The sequence below is a fragment of the Linepithema humile genome, chromosome 7, assembly GCF_040581485.1.
Source record: "Linepithema humile isolate Giens D197 chromosome 7, Lhum_UNIL_v1.0, whole genome shotgun sequence".
NCBI lineage: Eukaryota > Metazoa > Arthropoda > Insecta > Hymenoptera > Formicidae > Linepithema > Linepithema humile.
Genome location: NC_090134.1, coordinates 11,563,135 through 11,583,746, shown reverse-complemented (window position 1 = coordinate 11,583,746; position 20,612 = coordinate 11,563,135). Strand labels below are relative to the sequence as shown.

The 20,612-nt window shown below is 40.8% G+C and overlaps 3 protein-coding genes across 3 annotated transcripts; 2 read left to right on the top strand and 1 right to left on the bottom strand.

Annotated features, from left to right (window-relative positions):
* Positions 1–259: 259 nt before the first annotated feature.
* LOC137001076 (uncharacterized) lies at positions 260–5,256 on the bottom strand. The gene is made up of 3 exons (XM_067359079.1): positions 2,922–5,256; positions 2,343–2,845; positions 260–917 (listed from the first exon to the last, which is right to left on the bottom strand). Exons 2-3 carry the CDS (start codon positions 2,676–2,678, stop codon positions 285–287), a joined length of 969 nt encoding a protein of 322 aa, XP_067215180.1. The 5' UTR covers positions 2,679–2,845; positions 2,922–5,256; the 3' UTR covers positions 260–284.
* A 4,632-nt stretch (positions 5,257–9,888) lies between these two features.
* LOC137000956 (uncharacterized) lies at positions 9,889–12,932 on the top strand. Its single transcript, XM_067358575.1, has one exon. It carries the CDS (start codon positions 11,697–11,699, stop codon positions 12,768–12,770), a length of 1,074 nt encoding a protein of 357 aa, XP_067214676.1. The 5' UTR covers positions 9,889–11,696; the 3' UTR covers positions 12,771–12,932.
* Positions 12,933–18,649: 5,717 nt separating this feature from the next.
* On the top strand, positions 18,650–19,972 carry LOC105667604 (uncharacterized). Its single transcript, XM_012359526.2, has one exon. It carries the CDS (start codon positions 18,650–18,652, stop codon positions 19,970–19,972), a length of 1,323 nt encoding a protein of 440 aa, XP_012214949.2.
* Positions 19,973–20,612: the final 640 nt, after the last annotated feature.

Below are 20,612 nucleotides of genomic sequence, written 5' to 3'. Positions count from 1 at the left end.
TTTACAATGAGCATACATAAACGTGGTATGAAATGTCGAAATTATAAAACTAGAAAACAAATCTTACTTGCATTGTCAGAGATATATAAAAAAAGATTTAAAAAAAAAGAGTATAAATAAAAAATAAAAAAAGATAATATGTCGTTATAATAAAATAATTTTATTAAATTTTTATATTAAAAAAAAAAAAATTTTATTATTATTTGAAAAATATTTTTTCGAAATAATATTTGTCAAAGAAACAATATTTATTGGAGAAACAAAAAACGGAAATGTAGAATTAATTATAGGTCTGTAAGGGAATGAAATAATGAAGGCGTTGAAGTAAAAGTTTGCGGATTATATTGTTCTGAAGATTGTGAATTCGGAATTTGTGAAAAATTTGGGGAATCATGTTGTTCGTAATTGAATGGAATATTAGTTGTAGTTGAATGTAAAGGTTGTGAATAATTTTGTGCATAACCCGGAGTGATATTATATTGATAATGCGGTTGTTGTTGTGACGACATATTTTGTTTTTTTAAGCGAAATAATAAATTATAAATTTCTAACATCGCAATTTCTCGAAGATTTTCATCGAAACTTCTTAATTTTGAACAAAGTAGATCGGCGTATAGAGCGCATTGGTCTTTTTCAAGAGGTTCTGTTTTTTTGTGTTTTTTAGCTACTGTTTTCAATATTTTAAAAGCTTCAGTCATTTGATGTTTGATAGGGTCCGTCTTTGACAATTTCTGTTTTTTATTTCTTGCTTTCTCTGTTGGAATTTGCATAGTAGTTTTACGTTTTGTTTTATTTTCTAAATTTTCTTTCTCGCTATCTTCTTCTAAGCAAGCTACTTCATCTTCGTTCCCATTATCATCATCATCATCATCATCATCATCATCATCATTCATATAATATTTCATATTATGCATTTCCTACAATAAAAAAGCATAAGAAGCATAAGAAAGAATTGAACTTTTTTATTTAAATCGCGTTTATATATAGAATGATAAAAATCGATAAAAGAATAATGTATATTTATTAAAAAATCATAATTAAAGAAAATTTTATTTTTTATTTATTTTTATTTAGATGCCTACAAGTGAAGAAAGATGGTTAAAGATAGCAGCAGATTTTGAAACAAAATGGAATTTTCCTTATTGTATCGGAGCTTTGGACGGAAAACATATTATTGTAGAATCACCAATACATAGCGGATCAGAATATTTTAATTACAAAGGCACATTTAGCATTGTTTTAATGGCATTAGTTGACGCTAATTATTATTTTACATTTGTCGACATAGGATGTCAGGGAAGAATTAGCAATGGTGGTGTTTTTCGAAACACTATCTTATTTAAACAGCTCGAGAAAAATGATCTATTGCTACCCGCACAGATGCCTCTTCCTTCCAGAACAATGCCATTGCCTTATGTTATTGTAGCAGACGATGCATTTCCCCTTAACCCAAATATAATGAAACCATTTTCCGGAATTTATGAAAAAGGCAGTTTAAAAAGAATTTTTAATTATCGTTGTTCGCGTGCACGCCGAATAGTGGAAAATGTTTTCGGAATAATGTCATCTGTTTTTCGTGTTTTTAGAAAACCGATATTACTTGAACCCAAAAAGGTTTCAAAGATAATTATGACTTGCGCTTTATTGCATAATTTTTTACGCCGAAGTAGAACCTCAAGTTTAACATACGCTAATACAAATATGTTTGATTCCGAAAAAGATGGACAAATTGTTCCAGGACAATGGCGACAAAATAATAATAATATGACTTTATTTGTATCTTCACAAAAAATAGCTAGAAAATCGGGATTTGAAGCAAAATCGATTAGGGAAGAATTTGCAGAATATTTTGTAACAAATGGTAAGGTACCATGATAAGATCAAATGTAATTAAAAAAAAATTTTTATTAAATTTTAATGACATTTACATACACAGAGAAAATTTTATATCAAAAATTACTATGTACGGTAGTAGCTGCGGATTATAAAGGAATTATAAAAATTTTTACTATGTTTTTCACATGTGAAACATAGTAAAAATTTTCGGTCCGCGGCTTCATGATCCGTGGTTAATGCCGTACATAGTAATTTTTGATATAAAATTTTCTCCGTATATATGTAAGAAATAAGAATAAATGCGTGAAAATAAAAATAATAATCGATTATAATTCAATAAAAAAATAATTTTTTGTCCGTTAAATTTTCTTGTCTCAAATAAATTTCTTTATTTATAATTTATTTCATATAATCTACATATTATATTTTGAACTAGAAAATTATTTGTATGTAAGAATATTTGATTGTGTAATATGTATCTTTTATTTTTTATAACTATTACATACCTCTGAATTTATAGTTGTTGCTGGTGTATAAATACTATGTAAAAATTTTGCCATATTTTCGTATGCAAACCAATTTGGTTTAAAAACGTCCGAGGCTCCACTACCTGTCTTTGTAGAATCTTGTACTTTTCTGGCTAATTTTCTATACGTTGCTAATAATACATTCTTCTTCTTTTTTAATTCTTTTACCGATATATTTAATATTGCTTCTATTTTTTTCCAAGAGTCGTTAACTGCATTTCGATCTTTATGTGAAATATGTTTCGGATTCCATAATAATGTTTCTTTTTCGTATAATTCTAAAAACTCGATAGTTTTCTCATTTGACCACTCCATAGTAAAAGACAGTTTTCCTTTTAAATTTTATTTAAAAGACTCGACAGAAATAAAGTTTATGTAAAAGAACAAACGGTTGAACTTATTTGAAATAAAACCGTTGTGCACACACGGCTCGACCTCTTGTACGTTCCCGTATATTGTCGACAATATTTTCGACACGACTTCTGAAAAAGATCGACAGGCTGTAATAAAATAAACTAAAACTCCAAGAAATAATTGAATATAATAACTTATACGTACTTAGTATTAATACAGTTTTTTAATTCTAAATGCCCGGCACACGACTCGACACTGACTCTCTTTTCTATTTACGATTTACGATTTACTGGACTTCTCGATGGCTCGTTAGAGAGTGATTATGGATCATCGGAGCAACGAGTTTTTGGGCGAAGGTTCTCGCATGTTCGAAAGCCTTCCCTAATTCCGTGATATTTGCGCGGATTTGCGCTCGCGCAGAATTGATCATCGCGCAGCATCGATGATAATCAATGCTTCAGCTGCCGGAAGCTGGCGCCGTCTATTGGCCGAAATCAGTAATATTTTTCAATAGTGCAAACTAAATAATTAATAATTGCCTAGAAATGGACAAGTTCACGCGAGTACTGACAAATAAATGGTGCAACGACGCGGCTTGTTGATTCGTGACTCTGCAAGTCCTTTGACTCGCGATCAATTTACCGACAATCAACGGGAAGAACAAGCCGCGAGCCGCGAGCAATAGCGAGCAATAGCGAGCCCACCCCGGTCCCACGGCGCGTGGTTTGTCATATTTGGCTCGGCTCGCTGTAGCTCGGCGAGCCTCTACGCGCCGTAGACCGCGGCTACTTTGACTCGTCTCGCCGTAGGCTCGGCGAGCCTCTACACGCCGTGGGACTCCGGCTACACACTTTCGAAAAATCGCGAGCGGTGCGAAGGACCCCATCGCGGTGATACATGAGAGCGAATCGTTCGATAAGAATGATATAATCGATTGTGAGCTGTTAGCTCAGGTCTTTGGATCGCAATAATTCTAGCATATCACATGCTTTATTGTTAAAATATTTTCACCATTATAATGTATTTATTAGATGCATCTGTTTAATAAATATTATTTCAATTATAAATTAAATTATTTTTTATTATCTCGACTATATACCTTTCTCACCCTATCCACTATACTGACCTATCCTACTGCGAGATAAGTGAGCGAGCGAATCATATTACAATATCGTACACAGTACTCTACAAGTAATGTATTCTAATTGTACATAACATTAATAAATTGAAAGAGGACTTGACTCAAAAAACTTTAATAATAATAAAAGTGTTGAAATTTGCAATATTTGATACTTAGAAGAGTATTCTATCTCGATTCGCTGGGTCAACTCTTATTACACTGCTGAGAGAAACAGTTCACGCAATATAAAGCAACAGATAAACCTTCCAAGAAACTTATAGGAAGGGTGTTTGCCACAACGTTTGCTCCTTAGAGTTAGTCATTAAGCAGACATGGACCATAGCACATTGATAATTGCAGTAGACCGCGAATCAGATGCGCAGCAGCGCATTGCGTGAAGCGTTTCTGCTTTTGGGAGGATGATATCCTTTTCTGGGTGGAGGAGTTGACGGAGGACAATTTGGCCCTATGGCGGGCTAGTGCGGGGAGGATCTCGCGACAAGAGCGAGTACGCGAATGGCTCAAACAAGTGCCGGATATCCAACCCGACAGTCCGCTAAGTCCATAGGAGACTCCACCACCAGTAAGTACTGTTTAATTTTCTATAAATTTTAAGCGGTACGCATATGTTGTCATGTTTTTATCATCTATTTAATTCAATCATAAATTAATTTATTCAATAATTATCATCTAATTTTGTGTAACTCCATTCTATTTGTTACAGGGAACGCTGGTTATCCACCATTATATGGACGGCGGAATATTTTTTTTTTAAATGCTTTTTGTTTTTTTACTAATTATATTTTATTTAATCAAATTTTGTAAATATCTAAAATATATTTTTTAATTATATTTTAAATTATATTTTTTATTATCCCAACTCCTCGTATATTTTTCCTATGCCTCGTTTTATCCGTTTTATCCTACAGACCTATCTTACTGCGTGACAAAGGCGCGTGTCAAGTTACTGCTTGAGATAGGAGAAAGAAAGAAATGAGTAAACAATAAGAATGAGAATATTAAAAGTTTATAATATTAATAATAATTTATTCTTCTAACAATATATATTGTGACGATGCGTTGCACACACCGTCCCTAAAGTACCCGACCGTACGAACATAGGCCCGACGCCTATGATACCCACGAGCGCTCGCGCCCATGCGACGCCCCAGCGTGGGGACCGCTCCCACTGCGCGACCGATACTCGCGAGTGGAAGGCCCGAGCCGGGTATATAAGCCGGCTCGGCCAACATAACGACACCTGTCCCGATCCGAAATCCTGCCTAAGCACTGCCTCAGGGAGCTCCCGAGGCAGTCAACCGCATCTCCATTCCCGCCGACGAAGAGAGGTTGCTCCCTCTTCGAAGCCAGGGTGCTCCCGGTGTTTGGCCTTCCGCTACTTCCCGCCGACGAAGAGAGGTTGCTCCCTCTCCGAAGCCAGGGGTCTCCCGGTGTTCGGCCTTCCGCCACTTCCGTCGACGAAGAGAGGTTGCTTTCTCTTCGAAGCCAGGGTGCTCCCGGCGTTCGACTTTCCGCTATTCCCGCCGACGAAGAGAGGTTGCTCCCTCTTCGAAGTCAGGGTGCTCCCGGTGTTCGGCCTTCCGCTACTTCTGTCGACGAAGAGAGGTTGCTCCCTCTTCGAAGCCAGGGTGCTCCCGGCGTTCGACTTTCCGCTATTCCCGCCGACGAAGAGAGGTTGCTCCCTCTTCGAAGCCAGGGTGCTCTTGGTGTTCGGCCTTCCACCACTTCCGTCGACGAAGAAAGGTTGCTCCCTCTTCGAAGCCAGGATGCTCTCGGCGTTCGACTCTCCACCGCTTCCGCCGACGAAGAGCGGTTGCTCCCTCTCCGCGATCGGAGTATTGCCGGTATTCAGACGCGTAAAAGCTAGTACCCCCGCACGCGAATTGTAAAGGTTTCCGCCTATCCTCTCGCGACGCGATTCACACAACCACGCGATCAATGTATATATAAATATAAGTTAAGTATTGGACAATAAAGTTTCTGAATTATATCCGCTCGAGTTACATCAGTCTGGACTTCCCCTTCTCTCGAACCCTGACTCCGGCGAGCCCGAACAGGGACCTGACTGTTGGAAATCCAGGCTGGTATAAAATTCGATGCCCCGGTGGATTGATTACTTATCCAAACGACACGCGATCGAGGAATTGTCCGCCCACGGGTTACGGACCGAAGGTACCCTCGACGAATTACGGAAGCGACTCCGACGCTTTGTCAACCAGAACCCCGCGTTATTTGCGACCCGCAGTACCGCCCCGTCCGATTCAAGTAGCAGCATGCCGCTAGATGCTAGTAACCCTACCGCCGGCCCGTCCACCGCACCCGAACCGACCGTAATGAACCCCGCCAAGGTCATGAATCAAATCCGGAAGTGGGGCCTACACTTCGATGGGAGAGATCCTCTCGCTTTCCTCGAACGGGTTGAGGAGCTACGACACGGATACGGCTATCGGGAGGATCAGTTGCTGCTGGGGCTCCCGGAACTGTTACGAGGCGACGCACTCCTGTGGTACAGGAACAATTGCGGCGCTTGGGCCACGTGGACCGAATTCCGCGATCACCTTAAGACGCATTATTTACCCCCGGGGTATCAGCGGCAACTAAAGCGTGACGTACAGGACCGTCACCAGCGCTTGAAAGAGCTCTTCCAATCCTACGCCACCGCATTGCTAACGATGATGCGCCGGGCCGGGGGTTATTCTCCTCGGGATCAAGTAGAGCAGCTCTATGAAAACATGAAACCCGATTACCAGCTGTATCTCCAACTCACGGAGACGACCAATATAAGCGAGCTAAGCGTAAAGGCCGCCCAGTTTGAGGCGATTAACCGGCGCCGCACCGACTCCCGCCCAGGACCATTGCCTGACGCCAAACCCGCCGTTGCCGCCGCCGCCTACAGTCGGTCCGAGTGCTGCTGGCGCTGCAAACAACGGGGGCATACCCGTCAGGACTGCAAGCGCCCAGCAAAGAAATTCTGTTCCCGCTGTGGGAAAGATGGGGTGCTTACGCGGGATTGCCACCCGCCGTCGGGAAACGCGGAACGGGCCGGGGACGTCGCGGCCGTCGTCCAGCCCGACTCCCCTTAAGTTACAATCCCCGATTGCATCTTCGAGTTAGGATCCTGGGCCATACCCGATGGGCACTGCTTGATTTCGGATCCGAGCTGTCATTCATCGACCCCGACACAGCCAGACAATGCGAAAGGGGTTCGCACCACTCGGAACCAACCAGCGACCAGGTCAATCTGGCCGACGGGACCTGCGTCCCCATCACCGAAACTATCATACTACCGATAGGGGAGAATCTATCACCGATGCTCTAGGAGCGGACCTATCACCACCGCTTCTCAGTATTACCACACCTGGGCAGCCCAGTCCTGATCGGGATCGACCTTTGGGCCAAGATGGGGCTCACCCTGCCCCCTCCGCCACCAAGGACCAGGACCAACCTCAACCAACGGCGTCATCACCGCCGGCCTCAACGGCCGCACGCCCGACGAAGAGGCTCGCCTGAGCGAATTTTTAAACGGCGAATTACCAGCGTTCGAGGCAATAAAGGGGCCGACCAAGTAGCACACCGCATCCGCCTCAAACCCGTAGCACCGATCAAACAAAGATATCGGCCTCGGAATCCGGCCATGCAGGCCGTCATCGACTAAGAGATCGAAAAGATGCTAGCAGAGGGCGTCATCGAGCCCTCTAGTAGTGCATGGAGCTCTCCAGTGGTGGTCAGAAAGAAAGACGGGACCCACCGATTTTGCATCGACTTCCGCAAGCTCCAACGCCGCCTCCGACAGACGCCTATCCGTTGCCGCACATAGCGGCCACATTAGACAAGCTCCGAGGGTCCCGATACCTCTCCACGTTAGATCTCAAAAGCGGGTATTGGCAGATACCACTGACGCCGGAAAGTCGCCCGGCTACTGCCTTCACCGTACCCGGGAAGGGCTTATTCCAATTTAGGGTAACGCCTTTCGGCTTACACTCGGCGCCCGCCACGTTCCAGCAATTACTAGACTCGGTCTTGGGGCCGGAATTAGAGCCCCACGTCCTAGTGTATCTAGACGACATTGTCGTCGCGAGCCGCACCTTCGAGGAACACTTTCGGCATCTTGCGGAAGTCTTTCGCCGGCTACGAGAAGCCCAACTATGGCTAAACCCCGACAATTGTCATTTCTGTCGGGACAGCCTCCGGTACCTCGGTCACATCGTCGACCGGCGGGGTATCCGTACCGATCCCGAGAAGGTGACCGCCATCACGAGATGGCCCGCTCCCACTACCGTACGCAAGATTCGGCAATTCCTGGGCATGGCATCGTGGTACCGACGGTTCATACCGAACTTTTCAACCTTGGCCGCCCCGATCACACGGCTCACGAAAAAGAACGCCCGATAAGCATGGGAGGACGCAGAGAACGACTCATTCCTCCGCCTCAAGGAGGCTCTCACGTCGGCCCCAGTACTGGCCTGTCCGGATTTTACCAGACCGTTTCTGCTCCAGACCGACGCAAGCTCACACGGTCTCGGAGCCGTGCTGACCCAACAGCTCAACGACGGGGAGCGCGTAATTGCATACGCCAGCCGTACGCTCAATGGCGCCGAGCGAAATTACAGCGTCACTGAGTTAGAGTGCTTTGCCGTAGTCTGGGACATCCGCCGAATACGTGGCTATCTGAAGGGGTATCGGTTCACCGTACTTACGAATCACCAGTCCCTGAAATGGCTGCAACAACTAGATGCACCCACCGGCCGCTTAAGGGGTTATATCTACTTGCGAGGCCGAAAAAATACGAATTTTTGTGAATTTTTTCTAGAAAATATATGCATATTTCTGTACGAAAGTTTTTGTGTTCAAAAGAGTCTACTTTGATGAAGTTTTCATATTTTTTTTATGCAAAAATATTAATAAATAAAAAAGTTATAGACAATATCCATGAAGCTGTTTTTTAAAACGCGTTTTGCGGTGACCACTGCCATTCCGAACCAGGTTATCTGAAATAAAAAAATCCAAAAAATTTAGTTAATATATGAATTTATCTAGTCCTTAATCGTTCGATATGCCGAAAAATTAAATAGCAACAAAATGGCGGCTATTTAAAGTTGAAGAATCGATTTTTGTAAAAAAAAATCGGACTTTTTCGTCCTTTAAAAACAAAGTACGCATTGGAAAAAAAAATCCTACGATTAAGGATTAGATTTACATGTCTAAAAAAAGCATGCAAAATTTCAGATCGATCGGTGCAGCGGTTTTTGAGATATCGTGGTCACCGATTTTGAAAACATAGTTTTGAGAAAAACGCGTTTAAAGTTTCAAGTATAGTTTACACTAAATTAAAACATTTATTTTTCAACTTACACAGAGTCATCTATTCCAGGACCATAAAATGTATCCTCTGCCGAAGTTGTTGCTTCTAAAATGTCAGTTTGTTGTTGCCGACGACGTATTCTTTCCTCCCGAGTACTCTGTTGCGCGCGACAGTTTGCTAGTTCTGTACGGTTTGCGTCCTGTATAGTCACATATTGATGGGCATTAGGGCCGCTGCTTACTCCCATGGATTGTAGCATCTGTAGTAATGTTATTGATCCCTCATTAAATACACAGGCAGCGATATATGCGGCTAATTCGACAGTAATTGAGCCACTTGGAATAATTTTTGGGCTAATTTTCCAGATCAGTTGGTTATAACTCTCGTTATTGTTTTGGTTAAGCCCGCCAAGACATCTTTCTAGTAAAGTATCCTTACTAAGATCTTCATAAATAGGCTTGATTGCAGTCAAAACATCTGGAGGTAAAGGTTTATAATGTTTAAATAAAGCCAGCTCTCTTTTCGCCGAAGCGCGCTGCCAAGTACACCATGACTCAACTCCAGTCGGACATCTACTATGACACGGTTTTTCATCTGTAGAGCTATAATGATCATATGTTGCCCAAATCGCGTTATACATATCTTTTACTGATTCACAATGTCGTCGTATTGCTAAACCGTAATAAACTGTTAATTTATCGATCATTTTTGCCGTTAGCTTGCCTTTACTGCCGAGCCCCTTCCTTTTTTTTTTGCACTTGCGCAGGCGACTTTCCATTCTTTTTTGGACGTGTTCAATGCATTCTTTTTTAATAATAGGAGTATCACTATAAGGAGCAGCATTTATGATACCCTTGTACGTTTTTGAATCGCCATCACCGATGTAGTTCGTGTATTTTATACCGTAAAAGTAGTATAGCAATGGGGGTTCTAACCCAGGGGCAATGAGGGGGGTGCGGGTGAAGAGGGGAAGAGGGGTATTGGATAACAGTGGAGGGGGTAATAACGTCATCGTTTTTGGAGGAGAGGGGGTAAATGTGGAGTGGTAGGGGTATCAGATTACAATAATTCCCGGAAGATAAGGATTGTTAATACAAATTGTAGGCATCGCGAGATAAGGATTCCCGGAAAAGATAAGGATTGTTTATTGGAAAAAGAACTGTTTACATCCTCTGGTTTTTTTTTCTACGCAACAAAGTAGAGCACCATGTTGTCGGAATGCATCATCGCAATGTTTATAGTATGTAGGTTCGTGCAGGTTTACGGATTGCGTCATCGCTGTATTTTAGAACAAAAGCCCATAGCAACAGGCAGCCAAGTCAGCATTTTCGGCGCCATGTTGTCAGATTTCAATTTTGTATACAACAAGCGGGTATATAAAGCAAGTGAAAAAGAATAGGAACCATCAGTCGTTCGAAATCATTGAGAAAATTACTAGTTCGCTGTGACGTTTACTAGCAACGATGTTTTGCACCATGTCAACCGTGAATAATCAGATCAACAAACAGCAGACTGCGAAGAAGCTGCAATTACCCAACGAGTATGTCGTTTCTTTAGCTACATCTTTAAACTTAATTGTTATACTTTTAAACTAATAATTTATTTTTTCACAGAAAACAAAAAAGTAATATGTCAAAGATGGAAAAAGAATCATCTAGGATCTTGGTTAGAAGATACTATTTGATGAAGACTGGGTACAAGTATCTCGACATCGGAATCAACGTCTCAACGTCGAGCTGTGTGGAAATCGCTCTCGGTGACAATCATGGTAAGGAGCTACGTCTATCATACGGCGTATGGAAAGAACTCATGAATCAACGGAGCATCATCGCCAGCTTCTTTAAGAATGATGCGGACGAAGCACCGTCTCAGACCGTTGGACACTGCACGTTAAGTTTTGGAAAAATGAACAACCTAAAAGTAATGCGCCTGGCAACATCAGCATTATGTTTAATCATGTCAAACCGAACCGTGTGTAACATGTTTGCACTTGAATATTGCGTAGACTGTATCAATCATTCGTTGAACAACATCACCGGTACGGTTGATGTCAAGTTCGCACACTTTTCAGAAATCGCGAGGAATGCGAAGGACCCCGATCACGTGGCGATTCGCAAAAGCGATTTATTCGATAAGAATAATATAATTGATTGTGAACTGGTGACTCAGGTCTTTGCGGAGTTGTAACAATACATATTAATAAATATTATTTCAACTGTAATTAAAATTTTTTATTATTTTTTCGTGTCATCTTATCCGCTATACCGACTTATCCTACAACGCGCGCATCAAAGTAGAGCGCCTGTTTAAATTGCGTCATCATGTTTGGAGGAGAGGGGGTAAATTCGGAGTGGTGGGAATATCATATTACAATAATTCTCGGAAGAGAAAAGATAAGGATTGTTTATACAAATTGTAGACAGCGCCATGTTGTTGGAATGCATCATTGTTATGCTTATAGTTGGTGTCGTGTGCAACAAACGGGTATATATAAAGCGAGTGAGAAAAAAAAAACGACTAATGACAGTTGTTCAAAATGGAGAAGGAGCGCGATCTTACCGTACGAGCAGCGAATATCAAAACGACGGGAGAGTTCCTTCCATGGGACTACGAGTGCAACGAGTACCTCGATTCTCTCAAGGAACAATGTCGCAAGAGGCAACGCACCGGAGTAGTCAACTCTCTGGTGGCGCAAATTGCGCGTCTGGAGGGTGTGAGAGACGCCCTGCACGAGCGTTTCGTGCCCGTCGGTGCCGGATACGGTGGATACGAGAAGAAGGGCTACACGTGGAAGAAGATCGAGACGGCGTTTAGGAACCGTGTGCTGACCGGTGCGATTATCAATCAAAACTATATAGATCCTCGTGAATTTTTTGAAAATGTAAAAAATACGGTTATCGAGCGGATCCAGGGCGTCATGGCGGAACACAACAGCGTCAAGATTAACACCGCGTTCAACGGGGAATTCGTCGCGGGCGACAAGACTGCCGTGAAGACCATCGCCACCAAAAATTGCGAGTTGTTTCCCACATTCGATCTCAACGAGTGGTACACGCGGCACGTGGAGGATGATATTCTGGCGGCTCTGGAGGAGTTTCAGGAACGCGATAGCGGATGGGCGTTGTCGCGTATTCTGAATCTCACCGTCAATGTGAACAAGTTCAATCCTCTGCACGCGGGATGCCACATCAAGTTACCGTGGCAAATTATGCTAAAAAGGGCGGTGGTCAACGTGCAATCGACGGACAATGCGTGTTTCGCGTGGGCAGTCGTCGCCGCTTTATATCCAGCGGAAAAACATCCGGAAAGAACGATAGAATACCCACATTACTCAACGGTGCTCAACCTGTGCGGCATAGAGTTCCCCGTGACGCTGCCACAAATATCAAAGTTCGAGAAACTAAACGCCATCTCCGTCAACGTCTTTACCACCCAAGACTCCAAAATCGTCCCTCTGCGGCTCGCCGATGACAAAAAGGAGAAGCACGTCAACCTGCTCTACGTGTGTAAAAACAACGATGCACACTTTGCGTGCATAAAGAACCTGCCGCGGTTGGTGAGCTCACAACTGAGCATGCACAAATGTAAAAAGTACATTTGCGATCGGTAAGTAAAAAGATGCGTATAAAATAAATCAATATTTTTATTCATAGTTTTAATCAAATAAATTATTACAGGTGTCTACACTACTTTTATACACGGGAGAAGTTGTCAGTCCACAGCGTCGACTGCGGGAAAATGAACGACTGCGCCGTCGTTCTCCCCAGCGAGAACGACATGTGGCTGACGTTCTGGAATTACAATCGAAAGGAGCGGGTTCCGTTTGTAGTGTACGCCGATCTCGAATGTACGCTCGAGAAAAAGGAGGATCAGGACAATACTACTTACGCCTACCAACATCACAGAGCCTTTAGCGTAGGATATTATGTAAGTTGCGCTTACGATAATTCGCTCTCTAGTTTTAAGTCATATCGCGGTGATGATTGCACAACGTGGTTCGTCAACGAACTGCACGATTTGACGCACCGCGTGAAAGCGATCTGCACCACCGTCGCACAGTGGTGCAAACGCACAATTTTCTATTCAAAATCGGCTACAGGTGGTATTTCTTAACCGATTTAGATGTTTCTTTCACAGAAATACTCAGAAATAAATTCTAAAGAAAACTGTGAAAGCCGATTTTTTATTTTTTTTGTTTGTGCAAAAATATTTAAACAAATAAAGTGATAAATTGATACTTTTCAACTAAATTATTTTTTGTATGACAAACAACAACTTGAATAACTCCAGTATCGATGAAAACCAATGCTATCTTATCAAAACAATAGAAATAAATCATTAAATTTTCAACTTAATTTTTATAAACAAATGTTTTAAACAAGTTATCGATCGAAACGCATTCTCTCTGAAATAAATAATTTTTTAACTTAATTAATTGAAAAATTACCACTAAAATGACGTTTATGACAAAACTTTATCGTAAACTAACAATTCCTATTGTTATAAACAATTAAATAAACAAATAATCATTTTGCGACATCTTACTACAGATAACTTTTCATATTTGAAGTATTTGTTCCGATAGTACTGATCATTAAAGCGAAACGCGAAAACGTAACATGTTACACGAAACATGTTACATGAAATATGCTTTTAAACTTTTGAGTCGGCTTCTAACTGATAATTTTTAATAAGCATTATAATTTCGGCATCGATATCATTTTCTGGCTTTTTCCAGTGTTTCCTTAAAGACGCAATATAAAGATCAGACGATACGAGCAATTTGTGTATGAGATCTTCATTTGTGGCCAATCGAGAGTATTTCCGAGTGTGAAATTCTCTGAAGCGTTTAAAGTCTTTGTTTCGAGCTTCAGCAGCTTCTTCGGAATATTGTCCAATTGGTAGCAAAAAATTTTCCATTACTTTTGTACCATGCATAAGTATTTTATGGACAGTTGAAGGCATGAAGTACCATGAATAAAGCTGGACATACAATTCTGCAGTGTCAAGAGTAAATTTATCAAAAAATGACGATGGTACTTTGGTGTTACTTGCAAGTATTCTCAAAATTTGACCAAATCTTCTGATGAGCTCTACATTTACTCCTGTTATTCTGGCAGATAAATCAGGATCCGAAAAGAATCTTCGTGCAACGTTTCCGTTATTGGTGTTCCCAGTTCCGTGATTTGGTTTATCAATGAGTAAACCAAGCTCTTCTCTAAATTTCGTGCAAATCCTTTCTTTTGCTTCATTTTTTAATCGCTTTTCCTCGTCAGTGACTGCATATCGTTTACAGAATGATAAGCGATAGCCAATGTGTAAAATGCATTCCATAAATCTTATCCATGCATGTAACGTGGAGAGACCAAATTCAAAATGGGAAGTATTTTCTCTTTTTTCTTTAACACGTTCAAGATGGTTCATTTCGCTCGGCTTAGCACCACAAATGTAGCAACTTGCAGATGACGAACAATCGGAGAGTGCTTGGCAGACTTTCCCATCCACCATTGTTAATTTCATGTCTACATGAACCATGAACGTGGCATGGAAGACATTCACTTTCGTTGGATGTAACATCTCTATTTGGTCTTTTATAAGTTGCATTTCACTCTTTGTTCGATCCTTTGTTTCTTTAGCGAATATGTAAGAAATTGGAATACAACGTTTTGGAGATGCAGGTTGAGGATTGCTCCAGATAATTGTGGATTTTTCACGTTCTTTCAAGCAAAGTGGCACCATGGAGATGGTGAAAACTGTTTCATCTATGGAATCTGCATCTGAAAACTTTTGGTTATATCTCTTTTGGTCTGATGCTCCATCGCAACCATATTTCAAGGTGAAATCTAAATTATAAATTTTTGCACGATCATCAAGATCAGGGAGACGTAATGTGGAATCTTTAAAAAGTCTCAAAATAGTATGATCAATCAGCGATTGGAGATTGATGCGCACTTCTGTTTCAGACGTGACTATCTGCGAAGGATAGCATTCTTTCTTTGCTTCCAGTACCTTGTGATATGAAGGATAAATGTCAGCATTTCTACATTTCGCTTGCTTCTGAATAATTTCATATTGGTACTTCGATAACTTCACGTCTTCTATCAGCGCTACAGCTTCTTCTGCAGTATATGGAGAATACGATCCATTATCATGATTATCTTTAGACTCGTCCTCATCTTCTTTTAAAAGATTTTTTATAGCATTTGCCAATTTCCTCCTTCCATTAATTCGTAGCATATAAAGAAATGCTTCCTGAACTTCAATATTTGAATAATTTTCTTGTATTGAAATCAGTTTTCGCCTCTTTGTCGTAAGAGAAAGTTCTTGGAAATCGCTCGAACAAGATTTCCTTCCAGCAGTTGGCTTTTTCTCAGAACGATCGACAACAAAGTCTGAATCTAGCCATGTTTTGAAGCGTTTTTCAAATTTGCTCCTTACATACAAAGATTCTTTCCACTTCTTTTGAAAAGTAGAGAAAAAAAATTGCTTCAAATGCTGATTGATTATCTTGATGAATTCAGCATTAATAGCATACTCACTTCGCAAATGAGACACTAATTTTTCGAGATCATTATATCCATTTTCGATGAGAAAATTGCAAAGATCCCTTTTTGAAATCCTGAAAGAGTCTATTGTTTATAATCAATAAAGCTCTATTAATTAATTAATAAAAGAGATTTATTAAACAAACAATAGTAATCGGAATCTTTATAACGAAAATATATAACGACAGAAATGCAAAACGAAATTAAACAAAATAATAACCAAGTAGCAAATAATGACAGCAAAATTAATGAGGAGCACAAAGACAACTGCAGAACCACGATCCGTCACGCATCTGTCAAAACAGAAACGAATCGCCAGAAACGAGTCACCAGAAAGGAGCGGCTAGCATTGTACATTCACAACAATTTAAATCTAGCAATGATCTGGCAACATAGGATTTAATAGTGCTATTATCAAGTTGTAATTATTAATTAATAATTATTAATAAATAACTCAATAATACTTACAATAAGTACTGCCAAATTAAAATTGTATCATCATTATACCATTACAACTATTTTACAGTACAGCTAGAAAGAATCTTTGTATGTAAGGAGCAAGTTTGAAAAACGCTTCAAAACATGGCTAGATTCAGACTTTGTTGTCGATCGTTCTGAGAAAAAGCCAACTGCTGGAAGGAAATCTTGTTCGAGCGATTTCCAAGAACTTTCTCTTACGACAAAGAGGCGAAAACTGATTTCAATACAAGAAAATTATTCAAATATTGAAGTTCAGGAAGCATTTCTTTATATGCTACGAATTAATGGAAGGAGGAAATTGGCAAATGCTATAAAAAATCTTTTAAAAGAAGATGAGGACGAGTCTAAAGATAATCATGATAATGGATCGTATTCTCCATATACTGCAGAAGAAGCTGTAGCGCTGATAGAAGACGTGAAGTTATCGAAGTACCAATATGAAATTATTCAGAAGCAAGCGAAATGTAGAAATGCTGACATTTATCCTTCATATCACAAGGTACTGGAAGCAAAGAAAGAATGCTATCCTTCGCAGATAGTCACGTCTGAAACAGAAGTGCGCATCAATCTCCAATCGCTGATTGATCATACTATTTTGAGACTTTTTAAAGATCCCACATTACGTCTCCCTGATCTTGATGATCGTGCAAAAATTTATAATTTAGATTTCACCTTGAAATATGGTTGCGATGGAGCATCAGACCAAAAGAGATACAACCAAAAGTTTTCAGATGCAGATTCCATAGATGAAACAGTTTTCACCATCTCCATGGTGCCACTTTGCTTGAAAGAACGTGAAAAATCCACAATTATCTGGAGCAATCCTCAACCTGCATCTCCAAAACGTTGTATTCCAATTTCTTACATATTCGCTAAAGAAACAAAGGATCGAACAAAGAGTGAAATGCAACTTATAAAAGACCAAATAGAGATGTTGCATCCAACGAAAGTGAATGTCTTCCATGCCACGTTCATGGTTCATGTAGACATGAAATTAACAATGGTGGATGGGAAAGTCTGCCAAGCACTCTCCGATTGTTCGTCATCTGCAAGTTGCTACATTTGTGGTGCTAAGCCGAGCGAAATGAACCATCTTGAACGTGTTAAAGAAAAAAGAGAAAATACTTCCCATTTTGAATTTGGTCTCTCCACGTTACATGCATGGATAAGATTTATGGAATGCATTTTACACATTGGCTATCGCTTATCATTCTGTAAACGATATGCAGTCACTGACGAGGAAAAGCGATTAAAAAATGAAGCAAAAGAAAGGATTTGCACGAAATTTAGAGAAGAGCTTGGTTTACTCATTGATAAACCAAATCACGGAACTGGGAACACCAATAACGGAAACGTTGCACGAAGATTCTTTTCGGATCCTGATTTATCTGCCAGAATAACAGGAGTAAATGTAGAGCTCATCAGAAGATTTGGTCAAATTTTGAGAATACTTGCAAGTAACACCAAAGTACCATCGTCATTTTTTGATAAATTTACTCTTGACACTGCAGAATTGTATGTCCAGCTTTATTCATGGTACTTCATGCCTTCAACTGTCCATAAAATACTTATGCATGGTACAAAAGTAATGGAAAATTTTTTGCTACCAATTGGACAATATTCCGAAGAAGCTGCTGAAGCTCGAAACAAAGACTTTAAACGCTTCAGAGAATTTCACACTCGGAAATACTCTCGATTGGCCACAAATGAAGATCTCATACACAAATTGCTCGTATCGTCTGATCTTTATATTGCGTCTTTAAGGAAACACTGGAAAAAGCCAGAAAATGATATCGATGCCGAAATTATAATGCTTATTAAAAATTATCAGTTAGAAGCCGACTCAAAAGTTTAAAAGCATATTTCATGTAACATGTTTCGTGTAACATGTTACGTTTTCGCGTTTCGCTTTAATGATCAGTACTATCGGAACAAATACTTCAAATATGAAAAGTTATCTGTAGTAAGATGTCGCAAAATGATTATTTGTTTATTTAATTGTTTATAACAATAGGAATTGTTAGTTTACGATAAAGTTTTGTCATAAACGTCATTTTAGTGGTAATTTTTCAATTAATTAAGTTAAAAAATTATTTATTTCAGAGAGAATGCGTTTCGATCGATAACTTGTTTAAAACATTTGTTTATAAAAATTAAGTTGAAAATTTAATGATTTATTTCTATTGTTTTGATAAGATAGCATTGGTTTTCATCGATACTGGAGTTATTCAAGTTGTTGTTTGTCATACAAAAAATAATTTAGTTGAAAAGTATCAATTTATCACTTTATTTGTTTAAATATTTTTGCACAAACAAAAAAAATAAAAAATCGGCTTTCACAGTTTTCTTTAGAATTTATTTCTGAGTATTTCTGTGAAAGAAACATCTAAATCGGTTAAGAAATACCACCTGTAGCCGATTTTGAATAGAAAATTGTGCGTTTGCACCACTGTGCGTCGTCCCCATGGCGGATCTTACGCGGGAGGAATCGGAGGAATTCCGTAACGCCGTAACGTGTCACGTGTGCGAGAAACCCTTAACAGCGTACGACACGCGGGTGCGCGATCATTGTCATCTGACCGGGCGTTATCGCGGTGCCGCGCACTCGTCGTGCAATCTAAATTACATAGACTCCGACGTTATCCCGGTGATATTTCACAATTTATCCGGTTACGACGCGCATTTTATAATCAAAGACGTTGCCAATGCTTTCGAAGGCAACGTCGAATTGTTACCGCTGACGAAAGAACGTTACATTTCATTTACAAAAAATGTTAAAGATACCGAGGATCAAAATTACAAAATTTGCATCAAATTACGATTCATCGATTCGTTCCGATTTCTCAGTACGAGTCTCGACAAATTGGCATCTTATTTAACTGTAGATGAATTAAAAATTTCACGATCGGAATTCAAACATTTATCCGCGGAAAATTTCAATCTGTTTACTCGGAAAGGCGTGTTTCCTTACGAGTACGTCGACAGCGTCGACAAGCTCCGGGACACAAACCTACTATCGCGCGAATCGTTTTACAGCTCGCTCACCGGAGAAACGGTATCCGAGAGCGATTACGCGCACGCGACAAACGTCTGGCAAACTTTTTCGATCGAAGATCTAGGTCAATACAGCAATTTGTATTTGAAAACAGACGTTCTTTTGTTGGCGGATATTTTCGAAAATTTCCGAAACATGTGTATTAAAAGTTATGGTTTAAATCCCGCTCATTATTACACTTTACCGGGGTACACGTGGGATGCTATGATGAAGTACACGCGCGTAAAATTCGAGTTGCTCACGGACATCGATATGGTGCTGTTTGTCGAGCGCGGTATACGCTGCGGTCTCAGCCAATGCTCTAACCGATACGCAGCCGCCAACAACAAATACATGTCATCGTACGATTCATCGGAACCGTCATCGTACTTAATGTACTTTGATGTAAACAACTTGTACGGCTGGGCGATGTGTCAACCGTTGCCCTACGCCAAATTTCGATGGGTCGATGATGTCGCGAGCTTCGACGTAATGTCCGTTGCATCCGATTCGGCTACCGGTTACGTGCTGGAAGTCGATCTCGAGTATCCGGTGAATCTTCACGACGCGCACGCCGACCTGCCGTTCTGCCCGACGCGCGATAAGCCGCCCGGCAAGCGGGAGCTCAAGTTACTCGCAACGCTGTACGATAAGCAGCGTTATGTCATTCACTACCGTAATCTGCAGCAATGCGTGCAACATGGTCTGCGAGTTGCAAAGATTCACCGCGTACTGCAATTCGTGCAATCTTGATGGCTCCGCAGATACATAGAATTAAATACACAATTTTGGATACGAGCAAAAAATGATTTCGAAAAAAATTTGTACAAATTGATGAACAACGCGGTTTTTGGCAAAACCATGGAGAATGTGCGAAATCACACGGATGTACGGCTTTTTACACAGTAAGAGGGTCGGTACGGAGCGGAGGCTATGATCGCCAGACCAAATTTCCACAGCCGAAGCGTGTTCTCGGAGGATCTGATGGCCGTAGAGTTGCGAAAACTCGAAGTGAAATTTGACAAGCCGATCTACGTGGGTATGTGCATCCTCGACATACCCAAGACCTGCTTGTACGAGTTTCACTACGAGTACATGGCGCCTCTCTACCGCGACAATTGCAAAATTATGTATACCGATACCGACAGTCTGATATACTTTCTGCACTGCGAGGACGCGTATCGGGATATGAAACGCGATATATCCAAATTCGACACGAGCGACTACTCCGAGGACAACGCTTACGGTATGCCGCGCGCCAACAAGAAAGTACCCGGTCTGATGAAAGACGAGAATAACGGCGCGATCATGACGGAATTTGTCGGACTGAGAGCGAAGATGTACGCGCTGAGAATCACAGGCCAAAAAGACACCAAAAAGGTTAAAGGTGTAA

Excerpts from the sequence above, each read along its gene's own strand:
- LOC137001076 (XM_067359079.1), bottom strand. The coding sequence starts at position 2,678 with ATGGAGTGGTCAAATGAGAAAACTATCGAGTTTTTAGAATTATACGAA. Across the intron at positions 918-2,342 it reads CAACAACTATAAATTCAGAG|GAAATGCATAATATGAAATA; the intron begins GTATGTAATAGT and ends TTTTTATTGTAG.
- LOC137000956 (XM_067358575.1), top strand. The coding sequence starts at position 11,697 with ATGGAGAAGGAGCGCGATCTTACCGTACGAGCAGCGAATATCAAAACG.
- LOC105667604 (XM_012359526.2), top strand. The coding sequence starts at position 18,650 with ATGGCGGATCTTACGCGGGAGGAATCGGAGGAATTCCGTAACGCCGTA.